At 33.3% G+C, this 14438-nt stretch overlaps 1 protein-coding gene across 1 annotated transcript; it reads left to right on the top strand.

Moving 5' to 3' along the window:
- The first annotated feature begins 3736 nt into the window (after nt 1–3736).
- Nucleotides 3737–14010, top strand: LOC101504208 (ISWI chromatin-remodeling complex ATPase CHR11-like). Its single transcript, XM_004508250.4, has 25 exons — nt 3737–4045; nt 4145–4273; nt 4366–4469; nt 5031–5134; nt 5601–5698; nt 5838–6017; nt 6115–6336; nt 8009–8143; nt 8239–8521; nt 8618–8691; nt 8805–9025; nt 9126–9213; nt 9617–9710; nt 9799–9987; nt 10539–10570; nt 10693–10769; nt 10875–10964; nt 11056–11125; nt 11219–11273; nt 11366–11424; nt 12059–12224; nt 12635–12813; nt 12941–13159; nt 13293–13388; nt 13684–14010. The coding sequence occupies exons 1-25, from the start codon at nt 3848–3850 to the stop codon at nt 13699–13701; spliced, it is 3180 nt and encodes a 1059-aa protein (XP_004508307.1). The 5' UTR covers nt 3737–3847; the 3' UTR covers nt 13702–14010.
- Nucleotides 14011–14438: the final 428 nt, after the last annotated feature.

Raw genomic sequence — 14438 nt, 5'->3', positions numbered from 1 at the left:
ATAAATATATATATATATATATATATATATATATATATATATATATATATATATATATATTAAAAGACAACTTTCCTCCGATAAAACGTGACGCTTTAGTTTTTCTATGTTTAGATTTGTCACTTCAATTATGATAAAATGAAATAAAATGAGTTTGTGATTTGAATTGGGAAATTGATTGGTTGAGGGAGGGAGATGATAGATCTGAAAGGGAAGATTGAAGATAAAATGCAAGCAAGGAAAAGGAAAGATGGTGCCCCTCTTTTTTTCCTACTCAAACCCCAAAAATTATCATCAATGAAAGCCGACCCAACAAATGGTGAGACTAATATTAAATTTATATATTTTAATTTAAAAAATATGAGATATTTTTATTAAGTAAAACTTCTTTTTTTGTTTATCTTGTTATTAAGTAAAAAATAAAATTCATTAAAGCCTAACAATCTAACATTGCTTTAGATGTTCCTCTATTTTTCAGACCGGCTCTGCAACGAAAAGTTTCCTCTATTTCTTCTCCACCTTTGGAATTGTAATCACATTTGTTGGAATTGAGGTTCTAACTTCTTTTGTTAACTGTTCAGTGATTTTTTTGTTTTTTTTTTTGGGTTGGGGAATTTGGTGGTTGCGTTTGTGGCAAGGATGTGATGCGTTTGAGTGGAAACTTGAAGTTGGGAGAGAATGGATTTTAGGGTTGATGAGTGAGTGGAAACGACATTGTGAAGAAGGTTTGTGAAAAAGGCCATGAAAAAGGAAAATGGAAGTAGTGAATGATAATGCTTAGTGTGTTGCGGTTAATCTCTATTTGCAGAGACATTTTGAATCTTTAAACCTATTTTCATTTTCCTTTGCAATATAGTAGAATCCATGTAACATGTAGGATTCTGATTAAAAAATTTAAAAAGTATAAATATCAACAACAACAAAAATAGAAAAATAGAAGGAAACAATGTGATGCAACAAAAACAAGGCTCAGATGCATCCAGCAAAATAATACATAGTTTGACCCAAAGTTAAGTAAAATTTAATTGATAATTGTTTCAGTTACAATTGAGACTCATATTTTTCTGAATGATTCGTCTTTAGCTAAAATTCATTAAACATTTGAGTTTAATTATTTAGTTAAAAATAATGTCTACTCGAAGAAAGATTAGTTCAATAAATCGCTTTAATGGTTTTGTTTTTACATGCTCAAATGATATTTTTTACGAGTGCTCAAAGGCTACAGAGCCAATTTTGTTGGTTTCAATATTGGAATAATAGTGTAAATTTATTTGATGTGTAACGAATAATTTATTTATCTATCTATTTATTTTTAAATGATTTGTCTATTTATTTCTACTATAAATAGCGATGAGCTACATTACTTTCAAAATATAGACACGTCACAATCGCAAATAATTTCATATTTTTTCTTTCTATTATTCACCAAACGAAACTGAATGATATGGTGGCGTGTTATAGTTCTCAATCGCGTTGGAACTTACATAGAATCCTTCGTCATATTCCTGCTTACAAGGCAAGCCGTTAAGCTCTTGCAACCGCCTGTTTCTAGCTCGACTTATATCCCTTTTGAATACCGAATATCAATGACCAATTCTCCATCAAATCAATATATGAAATCCTGAGATATAATGGCCATAACGAATGTATGAATGATATCATATTTGCCAAAGCGTATAATTGGAAGAGGTCAGCTAGAATCAAAGCTATATATCCTGTTGAAGATGGCTGATGGTATGTTTCTTACTAATGAAGAAAAAATGTGAATATACATGGCTATTGATATCTGTCGTGGTAGGTGTAATGATGCTCTAGAAACAATTACGCATATCTTTAGAGATTGTAAACATACTAAAGAACTTTAGTATAAAACCAACAAATAATAATATTGGAATAATTAATAAATTTTGTAGCATTGGACTATTTGTATGTTGGATCGAAATATTTCCAATAATAATGTGGGTAATACTCCTTGGGTAATGTACCTGGTGGTAAATCGAGTTCCACAATTTGTCTGTTGTCTCAAAAGCTTGACATAAGATGGACTTATTACGACATTTTCATAGTATAGCGTTTGAATTGAACAAGCCTAAAAACATAGTATAATGTGCAAATTGAACAAACCCATAACCTTAATAGGAGTATACAACTCAAGGCGTCGTAAAATTTGGGCTAAATCTCCTCGAGTATATAAAAGGTAACACTGATGATTCAGTTCACATCACTTTAGTGATGGTAGCCCAACACGTGTTGGTGTGATTCGTGACCATTCATGAAAAATTTATTCGTGTGTTAATAAGAATGATCACTTATTCAAAAACCACAATGATTGAAGTTCGGACAATTCTATCTAAACTCAAAGTTGTTATTCAGTTGAACTTCCAATATGTTATTATTGAATCTGACTCTAAAGTGGTTGTAGATATAATTCGTCGAGACTACACTCCAATCCAACATTTCCAATAGGTTATAACATAAACTACTTTTCTTATTCATTCCCATCCTTGATAAGTTGAAAATGCGTTCATTAATATAATATTTGCAATTAACTTAAGAGACCAAAGTATTAATATCAGCAACTTAAATGACTCAAATAAAACAAAAATAACTTGAGGAAACAAAGTGTTTAACATTTATAATTTAAGGAACAAAAATAAAATTGTGTTATTTTTTAGAAAGAATATGATATCTCATGGTTAACAATTAAATAAATAAAAAAATGAATGTGTATAACCAAATACTCAACCAATCTATAAATAAGCACTTTGATCTAATACAACCTAATATTATAACACACAATTTGTTTTCCAAGACCCATCACAATATTTTCTACACATGCTTTCCAATTTTGTCATACTCAACCTAAACACACTCACATACAACCCTACTATCCATTAACCTAAAAATAAATCAGCAAGCATAGTGGAAAGTTTTATCTTATGTCCCTTTAATTATAGCCCATTTCCTATTCCAACTTTCCATCTCGCCTTTTTTCAAAATCAAAAAATTCCTACACCACCTTATTTAATTTGCGTTTTGAAAAATTAAAAATAATTTTGTGTTCCAGAAAGATAAAAATTTGGTTTTTTCAAAATACATTTATAAATCGAAAAATTTAAATTCGAATTTTCTAATAAAAGATTCAAATTGCGTATTTGTAAAAATATTGATTGTTCCGAAAACTTGTTTTTAAATTTTTGATTGTCTTTGTCATTTGTTTGTTTTTTGTTTTTTAATTAAAATAAAATAAGTGTTTTGAGTAGAGTATAAAGATAAGGGTCCTATAAATACAATTCACTTGATAGTAAACTACTCAACAAAAAAATAATAAGGAGATGTTTGTTTAATGAATTACAAAAGTATTCCTTGGAATGTGATATTTGGAAAATTTATATTCTCATGTTTGTTTAAAGTTTTAATAACATTTTTACCAAAACATTGATACAAATAAAATTCTAAGTAATAATATTCCAAAGAATAACATCAGTAGAACTGTAATTTTGATGCTTGTTGAAAAAGCCTAAGAAAGAGGCGTTTTTAGGAGCCCAAAACCGGGCCCAAAAGCACTTTTAAAAAAAGGCCCCAAATCCATGTAAGCAAGCGGGAAAATATCGGTTCCACTTCCACATCACTGGCGCGAAATATTCGTTTACTTCCACATCATCACAGCTCTAACACTAGACCGTTCCCTGGAACCGCAAGATCACACGGCTATAAATCATTTTGATCCCTTGCTCGTATTTCCCCTTTCACGCATTCACGCTTCGAAAAATATAAAAAAAACTCGCTCGCGCTCCCTCTTTTTAGCACACACTATCGCGAACGAAACCCTCGATCTGAGAAAACCATGGGAAGAAGTTCCAAGTCTCAGGTTTCAAGCGCCTCCAATTCAGAGGAAGACGAGCAAGAGAACGTCAATGAACAGATCGAAGACGACGATGACGAACTCGAAGCCGTCGCTCGTTCCGCTAGCTCCGACGACGACGATAACATTGTTCCGGATAAACCCGCCGAAGACGACGCTGACTCCGACGACGATAATCAGGTTAAACAAAAACCATAGCCAGCATTTTCCATAATTTTAAATTTTAATTCGTGAATTTGTTTTTTTTCATATATGATATTTTTAAACGTTTAATTGTAGGATGAAAGTAATGTTGATCCCGAGATTAGTAAGCGTGAGAAAGCGAGATTAAAAGAAATGGAGAGGTTGAAGAAACAAAAGATTCAGGAGATATTAGATGCACAAAATGCAACTATTGATGCTTCTATGGTGTGTGTTACTGGATTACTTTTATTTTTTATTTTTTATAAAGTTATTGTTAATTTGATGTTTTAGATTAATGATTGTTACTTTTCTTGTAGAATACTAAGGGAAAGGGTCGATTGAAGTATCTCTTGCAGCAAACTGAGCTGTTTGCTCATTTTGCCAAAGGTGACCAATCTTCATCTCAGAAGACAAAGGGAAGGTACTTTCTGAAGATTAATGGAATGGATACTATACTACGTAGCAAATCTCCGTTTTTGCTTTGTTGAGTTTTAATTATATTCAAAATTACGCATTCATGTATGTGCAAGTTCTTTGTAGGCTTTTGGAATTTTCTATACTCTATTGCCATAAAATTGTGAAACGTGAAAGCAAACTAGTACTAAGTAACTATGATGAGTGGACAGATTTTTTTCTACTTCCAAATGCTGTAAATCTCCCACTGGAATCTACCATGTCTTTAGTTTACAACATAGATTAAATGATTTCAGCAAAACTTTCCTTTTCAAATAATACTTTATGTAATTCTAACAATTATTTTATACCATTGATTGTTATCGGAACGGAACTCCTAAAAAATGTTAAAAGGGACTTTTTTATAAGAATTTTAAGTAAGGGTGAACTATGCAATTTGTTCCTCAATTTCTACTGGTGGTTGGCAAAGTTTACACAGCCAAACTTAAAGAATTACGACTGATCTGATACTGATTTTCTCATGTATCAAACAAAGAACATATATTGAATTGAATGTTGTCCATGTTAGGGGACGCCATGCTTCGAAAGTGACCGAAGAAGAGGAAGACGAAGAATACCTTAAAGAAGAAGAAGGTGGTTTAGGAAATACAAGGCTGGTTACTCAACCTTCATGTAAGCTATTTTTTCTTTTGTGTGTGCTTGGGTGCTATGGTTGTTTCTTACCCTTCCTCTCTTGATAGCTTTTATGATAGCACAGGCTTCTATTAATTTTTTGCATTTCATTTGCTTGGTTTCTTTGGAAAATACAAACTCGAATGTCTGCTTTCTGTAATAATATTGGTTGATGGTGCCCTTGAATGCAAGCTATTTCAGTTAATTTTTCTGGTGCTGGAAGGATTGGCTTCTGACTGGCTGATATCTCATTGGGGATACATGTGTTGGTCAAATACATCTTGAATATTTTTACTGCATGCTATGTTGTTATTAGCACTGCAATCACAGCGTCACAGTAAGTGGCCAAGGGATTAGGGTTTAGGGTATACATCTTGAATATATGTGTTGGATTCTTTCTATTCATATTTGATATTTTTTAAAATTTTGGTTCATACAATTTTGAAATTGCTTATCTGTTCAACAGGTATCCAAGGGAAAATGAGGGATTACCAACTTGCTGGGCTAAACTGGCTCATACGTTTGTACGAGAATGGAATAAATGGAATTTTAGCAGATGAAATGGTAGGCATTTGTTGGTGGCCTAAGAAATGCCTCATTTAAATAACTGCACACAAACATAATTTCCTGGTGACGTGTACTATTAATGAAGTATGGGTTCATTAATTAACGTTATGAAAATGAATATGTTGTTGATCTGCAGGGGCTTGGCAAAACTTTACAAACTATATCTTTATTGGGCTATTTACATGAGTTCAGAGGAATAACAGGTCCACATATGGTGGTTGCTCCAAAATCTACTCTTGGAAATTGGATGAATGAGATTCGGCGCTTTTGTCCAGTTTTACGCGCAATAAAGTTCCTCGGTAGCCCTGATGAAAGGGTAAGACTAGCTTTGCCGGATTGAATTATTTTTGTCAAGGGTTCTGATTGGTACATGGTTTTGACACTTTTTGTGTAATGGATTTAAATAACTACAGAAACATATAAGAGAAGATCTATTAGTTGCTGGAAAGTTTGATGTGTGTGTGACAAGTTTTGAAATGGTAATCAAAGAGAAGTCTGCACTGCGTCGGTTTAGTTGGCGTTATGTAATTATTGATGAAGCCCATCGGATCAAGAATGAGAACTCCCTCCTGTCCAAAACAATGAGGCTTTATAATACAAACTACAGACTCCTTATAACTGGCACACCCTTACAGGTATAACATAGTAGTATTATTTATCATATATGATGATATTGTAATCTAAATGAATGTTTCCTTTAAATAAAATAATGTATTTCATTTATTGGAGTCTTCTTAACATAGAAATGTTAACACCAATTCTTCTGTCTAATTGAATTTATAATGAACTCATTTTGTTTTAGGGTTGATAAATAATGATTTTTTGGGCTGTATTTGGTTTCTAAATGATCTGAGATCAATTATAGGATGTTTGATATGATTGACTTGATGGATGTTGCTTGCTTGTGTGTGGCAAGTTACTTGTCTTTTTTGCCCTTTTTTCCATCTTTGATATGCCCGAAAATCTTAGCCTCCATTTGTTTCGCCTTGTACATTATGCACTTTATTACCTGACTATTTTAGATGCTCTTCATTGGCTGTAGTTGGTTGACAAGATTTGAATTATCACCCTCTACACTTTTGTTATAAGTTTTGCATATTTTTTTGGTTTCACATCCTTAATTTATTACATTATTTCTTTTTGTGTGAAGGGGTTATTATCAGACATGAATATGTTAAATGCGATTAGCTTTCTACTCATGCAACTTTATTAAATTCCATTAGAGATGAGTTTGCATAAATGTCATAAAACTCACCTAACATTGATTTGGTCAAGGTACTGAGTCAATGGACCACTGGTTGAATCAGCGAGTAATTGGCAATGTTGTCAAAATTGCTCTGAAAATCGTAAAATCATAAGATTTCACAATTTTGCTCTCCCTCAACGATCTACGATGACACTAGAATCGCTTTTTCACTGAATTGAGTGGAATCGCTGGGAAAATTGCCGGAATCGTGAGATTGCACTAACTCAGGCGAGTTTACGTTGACCCATTTCGCCTGTATTGAATGTGTTCGTGTTCGGGTTTTTTGATCCGGTTTGCGACGGAGAGTCCCTGGACTCTCCCTTCCGACAACTTCCCTACCATCACCCATATTTTCTGATCAGCAAAGTGTTAAACAAATATGAAAAGGAAGAGAATCTCGGTCTGTTCTGCTGCCTTCCAAAAGAGTGACGGTGGCTGTTTTGATCTGACTTCTATTACCTAGATGGGGGGTTAGGGTTAGAGAGCAGAGACTGATTTACACTTGGGCTTTCACTTGTTTTGGGCCCATGTGGTAGAATCATTAAATGAGCTATTTTTTTTAATGGGAAAAGGGCTAAAAGTTTGAAAAAAAGAGACTCAAACAGATTTATTAAAAAATAGTCAAATATCGTCTATCTAATAAGAATAATATATTGTTTTAAATAAATTTTATTTTTTAAAGACATAATAATAATTTTAAAAACCTATTATTAATATTATGCTATATATAAAAAATAACTATTTTAGTGTACTTTGTTATTTTTGTAAAATCTTATGGTTCTATGTTTTACGATCTTGCACCCACCTCCCGATCTTTAGGTAAATGCTTTGTTTAATTCAAGATCCCGATTATTAGGCATAAAACCGTGAACTAAATGCTTTGAATTTTGCATTTTTTCTGCATCTGTCCCAGTTTTTATAATCTTGAATTAAATGCTTAGAGCCTTGAGGTCTGGCTTATTTTCAAATTTGAATCTTAATTCTCCTTCTTTTGTTGTATCTGTAGTAATTATGCTAATACAGTTGAGTAATACGTGGTACATTATCTTTCAATGTTGCAGAACAATCTTCATGAACTCTGGTCTCTTCTCAACTTTCTTCTGCCTGAAATTTTTAGTTCTGCTGAAACCTTTGATGAATGGTTTCAAATCTCTGGTGAAAATGATCAACAGGAGGTTGTTCAACAGCTACACAAGGTAAGCCTCAAACTTTAGTTGATTGTTGAGTGTCCCTTATGAACTTATGATAATGTGGTACAAAAGAATATTATTGTTATCTGTGTATACTTTAGGTCCTCCGCCCATTTCTTCTTCGAAGGTTGAAATCAGATGTCGAAAAAGGGTTGCCACCGAAAAAGGAAACCATTCTCAAAGTAGGCATGTCCCAAATGCAGAAACAATATTATAAGGCACTACTGCAGAAGGATCTGGAGGTTGTGAATGCTGGTGGAGAGCGTAAGCGTCTCCTAAATATAGCAATGCAACTTCGAAAATGTTGCAATCACCCATATCTTTTCCAAGGGGCTGAACCTGGTCCTCCCTATACAACAGGGGATCATCTCGTTACAAATGCTGGTAAATTTTGTTTACATTAAGAGATTTCTACTAGTTGTCCTTTTCAGATGGATTATTAATATGCAGTTTGTTCTTTTTCTAAAAAATATTTTACAGGCAAAATGGTTCTACTCGATAAATTACTTCCCAAACTAAAAGAGAGGGATTCTAGGGTCTTAATATTTTCACAGGTCAGTGTGATATACTATAAGTTTCTCTTAATTAATGGCAACGAATGCCTTATTTTATGCAGACTGGTATGTGTTTCCATCTGTTTGCGCTTAGTTTTATGGCTTTTCCACAGATGACTAGGCTGCTAGATATACTTGAAGATTATTTGATGTTTCGTGGCTACCTATACTGTCGCATAGATGGAAATACTGGTGGAGATGATCGTGATGCTTCCATTGAGGCTTTCAACAAACCAGGAAGTGAGAAATTTGTCTTCTTGTTATCTACTCGAGCTGGAGGTCTTGGCATCAATCTTGCCACGGCCGATGTTGTCATTCTTTATGATAGTGACTGGTGAGTATTTCAACTGGTTGTGTCAGCAGTTTTCTGATTTGCTTTGGTACCGTAAGGCGTAAGTCCACAATCAATTGATTGTTTAAAATTGCCGAATCAGGAACCCTCAAGCTGACTTGCAAGCTCAGGATCGAGCTCATAGGATTGGTCAAAAGAAAGAAGTTCAAGTTTTCCGATTTTGCACTGAGGTATGCAATATTGTATTATGGTGTTATGTTTCTATCTAGCAATCACGGATGCAAGCACTGGACACATACAACAGGACACTGACCTATGGATATTGGATACAGAAAATTCTAGAATAATGACTGAACAAGACTTGATATGTCATAAAATTAGTATAACTGCAACCTAAAAAGATATCCTAAATTAAAGTGACGACTCATGTTTCATAAATCAGCAGTAGTCATTGTAGATTCAGTAAAATATTTTGATCTAATCATTATTGTATCTTGCTTGTATTGGTGCAAACACTTGAATTAATTCAAAATGCAAGCCAAAAGTATTCTAAGATATCCAACAAGATATGTGTTTGGCGGCCATTTGAAATTTTCTGTTTGTGTTGATATCCCAATCACTTAAAATGTGTAGTACACAATTGAGGAAAAAGTCATTGAAAGGGCTTACAAAAAGCTTGCACTTGATGCTCTGGTGATTCAGCAAGGACGATTAGCTGAGCAGAAGGGTAAGAATTTTCAGGATGGTTTCTTAAAAATGATTTCTCACAGGACTTGTGCATTGTATGATATGGTGTAATTTGTTTATGTATGCAGCTGTTAATAAAGATGATTTGCTTCAAATGGTTAGATTTGGGGCTGAAATGGTTTTTAGTTCCAAGGACAGTACAATTACAGACGAGGATATTGACAGAATTATTGCCAAAGGAGAGGAATCAACAGCCGAGCTTGATGCTAAGATGAAGAAATTTACTGAAGATGCAATCAAATTTAAGATGGATGACAGTATGGAACCTTAAAAAGTTTTGCTTATAATAGTTTGATCTTTTCTATTAAATCTGTTGTTTGAACTTGAACATACTCTTAAAAGTTTTGTTTTGCTTCTGCACATGTGTTCTGATCATTTAAGAAATGGAAAATATTTTTTTGTGCTTAAACAGAGGAGCCATGTTTGGTCTCAATGTGTGGTTCACCCGTCTGAAACATTAACCTTATGACAAAAGAGTGAACCAATTAGAATGTCATCATTACTTAATGTATTAATTTGGGTTCTATTAGTCAAAAAACCAAAATCTACAACTCTTTTGCTACTTCTTGGCAAGTTCGAAGCTTCTAATACTTTATTTTTCATTTCATGGCTGCTAAATTGTTTGATTTTGAGAAGTTAGCTGGTTAATGTCATCATTGTTGCATGTATTAACATTGATTTTACACAACCAAAAAAAGTTTTTTGTTTCATTCACACAAGTCTTTGGCTCCTGTTTTGCAATTTAATATGACGATTTAACTTTTATGCAAGTCCGAAGTTACTAATATTACTATTTTTCATTTTGTAGCTGCTGATTTGCTTGATTTTGATGATGAGAAAGTAAGTTGACATTTTATCTTTTGCTATTCGTTATGGAGTCTGTAATTATTGCTCAATTTTGCATCAACTGCCTTTTTTCTTTTTTAACCAATTTCTACATTTACTTTCTTCTTGCAATGAAGGATGAGAACAAAGTTGATTTCAAAAAAATTGTGAGTGAAAACTGGGTTGAGCCATCAAGAAGAGAACGGAAGCGCAAGTAAACACTTCACTTTGTATTGTATATATTTACTTATTGATTTTTTTTCTTTCACAATCTGATGTATGATTATTCTGTTGGGTGTTGTTGTTGTTCTGACTTTAGTTACTCAGAGAATGAATACTTCAAACAAACAATGCGCCAAGGTGGCCCCACTAAACCAAAAGAACCCCGAATTCCTAGGATGCCTCAGTTGTAAGCTTCTCATTGAAACAAATTGTTTTTTCTTCCTAAAAATGTATACTGCTTATTTTGCCTGATAATTTTTAATTCTATTTTCCTTCAGGCATGATTTTCAGTTCTTCAACACACACAGGCTGAGTGAGTTGTATGAAAAGGAAGTTCGTTATCTAATGGTAGGTAACATAAAGATGCTGATTCACACTTTTCAGGTTTACCTCAGCAAATGTATATATGTATTGATATTGTATTGTTTAACATAATTTCAGCAAACACATCAGAAGAATCAGGTAAAAGACTCCATAGATGTTGATGAACCTGAAGGTACATAGGCACCAACTGGCTTTGTATTTCACCTTACTGTTTGTATGTAAATATATATTAACTTAATAGTGGCATGCATGTTGAATGTTTAGAGGGGGGAGAACCATTGACTGCAGAAGAGGCGGAAGAAAAGGAGCACCTGCTAGAGGAGGTGAGCAAATTTCTTTATGAACTAGGCTTTGATACGGATTTGTATATTGTTTTCATTCTGGTATTTGGTGAACATAGGGGTTTTCATCATGGAGCCGAAAGGATTTTAACACTTTCATTAGGGCATGTGAAAAATATGGCCGAAATGATATAAGGAGTATTGCTTCTGAGATGGAAGGAAAAACAGAAGAAGAAGATGAAAGATATGCAGAAGTCTTCAAAGAGCGGTCCAAGGAATTGAATGGTAAGTTATCTAATGGTAGGTAACATAAAGATGCTGATTCACACTTTTCAGGTTTACCTCAGCAAATGTATATATGTATTGATATTGTATTGTTTAACATAATTTCAGCAAACACATCAGAAGAATCAGGTAAAAGACTCCATAGATGTTGATGAACCTGAAGGTACATAGGCACCAACTGGCTTTGTATTTCACCTTACTGTTTGTATGTAAATATATATTAACTTAATAGTGGCATGCATGTTGAATGTTTAGAGGGGGGAGAACCATTGACTGCAGAAGAGGCGGAAGAAAAGGAGCACCTGCTAGAGGAGGTGAGCAAATTTCTTTATGAACTAGGCTTTGATACGGATTTGTATATTGTTTTCATTCTGGTATTTGGTGAACATAGGGGTTTTCATCATGGAGCCGAAAGGATTTTAACACTTTCATTAGGGCATGTGAAAAATATGGCCGAAATGATATAAGGAGTATTGCTTCTGAGATGGAAGGAAAAACAGAAGAAGAAGTTGAAAGATATGCAGAAGTCTTCAAAGAGTGGTTCAAGGAATTGAATGGTAAGTTACCGTGAATATGATAATATATTTTGCAGCAGTAAAAATGATTTGAATAATCCAAATGAGTAATATTATATATGTATTTTGAAGCAGTTTTTTTTGTAATTAAGTCTTGGCTTGATTTTTGGTATACAACTGTGGCTAAGAAATTTGAAGACTATGCAAATTAATAATTATCCATGTCCCTGCCCAATCTTAGTAGCTTTAGTTTTGCTTGATTGATAGGCCAACAGCTGATATGTTGAGATGGACTGTGCAGACTGTATAGTAGTGTTTTGTTGTGATAGCTACAATGCATCTATGTATTGGTTCTTTTTGACGTGGGTAGATTTATCAAACGAAACTTGAAATTCATTTATCTTAAAGTATAAGTATTTTCTGATTTAGGTATTTTGATTTATTGGCTGTAGATTATGATAGAATTATTAAAAACATTGAAAGAGGGGAGGCAAGAATAGCTCGGAAAGATGAGATCATGAAAGCTATTGGGAAGAAGTTGGACCGATACAAGAACCCTTGGCTAGAGTTGAAGATACAATATGGACAAAACAAAGGAAAGTTGTACAATGAAGAATGTGATCGATTCATGGTGTGAATTTTTAATTTTAATTTTCTTAGTCTATTCTGACCGAAATCATTTATGCCCAGTTCCTTATGTTGTCTGTTTTTTGAACATAAAATTCTTACATTATTTTACTGTGCTACAAAATTTGCAGATATGCATGATTCACAAACTTGGGTATGGGAATTGGGACGAATTGAAGGCGGCCTTTCGAATGTCACCCTTGTTTCGTTTTGATTGGTTTGTAAAATCACGCACAACACAGGAACTAACAAGGAGATGTGACACCCTCATTCGGCTTGTAGAGAAGGAAAACCAAGAATACGATGAAAGAGAGAGACAAGCTCGTAAAGAAAAGAAACTTGCCACCAAGGTTTGTACTTTGAATCTCCTTTTTAACCTAATGAGTTAATTAAACTTGATATAACTTTTTGGCTTCTCAGTTTCTTAATTCAACTTGATATGTATTAAACTGTTTTTAAGTTAACGTTTTACAATCATCTCAGAGTATGACTCCATCAAAGCGCTCCTTGCCAAGACAAGCAGAGAGTCCATCTCTGAAGAAGCGGAAGCAGTTAACAATGGATTACTATGTAAGCTCGGTATGTTTGTTTCTATTATGCACAAGTGTTAAATAGCAGCTAGCTGCTAGCAGCAGCTATAGAGCACCTCTATAGCGTAACGAAATTTGAACAAATTGCAATTGTTTGTTTTGCGATACGCTATTTAATACAAAATATTGTCTAATAGCTGTGCTAAAGCACTGTTGCTAGCGAAATTTAAACAAGTTATTTCCTGTGATCTGCAATTGACAATAAATGCCATTTATATATTTCAACATCTTGATTAGGTAAATTTTCACCATTTCACTAAAGCATACTGATATTGTTGTGGCAGGGGAAGAGGAAAAAATAAATGGACATACACCCAACATCCGATTTTAAAGTCTTGGTGAATCTGACATGGCTTAGTAAACATGTTAAAAGTACCCAAGTTTGATGGTAATGTGGCTTCGTATGTTCGATGCTAGGGACCTTCTACTTACCCGCATTTACTTCTCACATCTCCCGTTCCGATTTTTTTTTTCCCTATCCATACTGCTTTCTGTAATGTAACCTTTGTAAGGTTTGACAAAGAAGATTAAGATTAAATTGAATTTCAAATTGTTTTTTTTTTGGGTGTAAATTTAGACTGTTAAATTTAATGTCCAGTTTATTAACTGCAGCAAGTTTATTCATATAGAATATTATAAAACTATTCAATTCTTTCTGGACCCTTTCACGAAGTTCAAATCAATTAATGCTTTTTAAACCAAGAAATAGTCATACTGCTTTACTTGTTTTCATAGTAGACAATTAGTCTATAGGATTTGGAATGTGGTTTATATTCATTCTCACTAGTTATAATTTGAGATTAATTGTATGTACGATAGTATAATTTTTTTTTTATGTACATCTTTGATTGAATTTAATTGTTCATATATATATATATATATTAGTTATTAAGAGAAATATACAATTTTAAAATGGTGAAACGTGAGTTCACAAAAAACATGGTCAAATGTGATTGGATGTAGCCTTCGTTTTTTAATTTTAACAATAACTAATTTAATTAAAAGTTCCTAATCATTTGAATTTTTATCAAATGTTTTA

Source organism: Cicer arietinum, chromosome 7 (assembly GCF_000331145.2).
Source record: "Cicer arietinum cultivar CDC Frontier isolate Library 1 chromosome 7, Cicar.CDCFrontier_v2.0, whole genome shotgun sequence".
Classification (NCBI taxonomy): Eukaryota; Viridiplantae; Streptophyta; class Magnoliopsida; order Fabales; family Fabaceae; genus Cicer; species Cicer arietinum.
This window is presented reverse-complemented; position numbering and strand designations above follow the sequence as displayed.

Bases quoted from the DNA above. Each gene is read 5' to 3' on its own strand.
- LOC101504208 (XM_004508250.4), top strand. From the start codon at position 3,848: ATGGGAAGAAGTTCCAAGTCTCAGGTTTCAAGCGCCTCCAATTCAGAG. The intron at 9,214-9,616 runs GTATGCAATATT...TAAAATGTGTAG, and splicing joins TTTTCCGATTTTGCACTGAG to TACACAATTGAGGAAAAAGT. The intron at 11,126-11,218 runs GTAGGTAACATA...ACATAATTTCAG, and splicing joins AGGAAGTTCGTTATCTAATG to CAAACACATCAGAAGAATCA.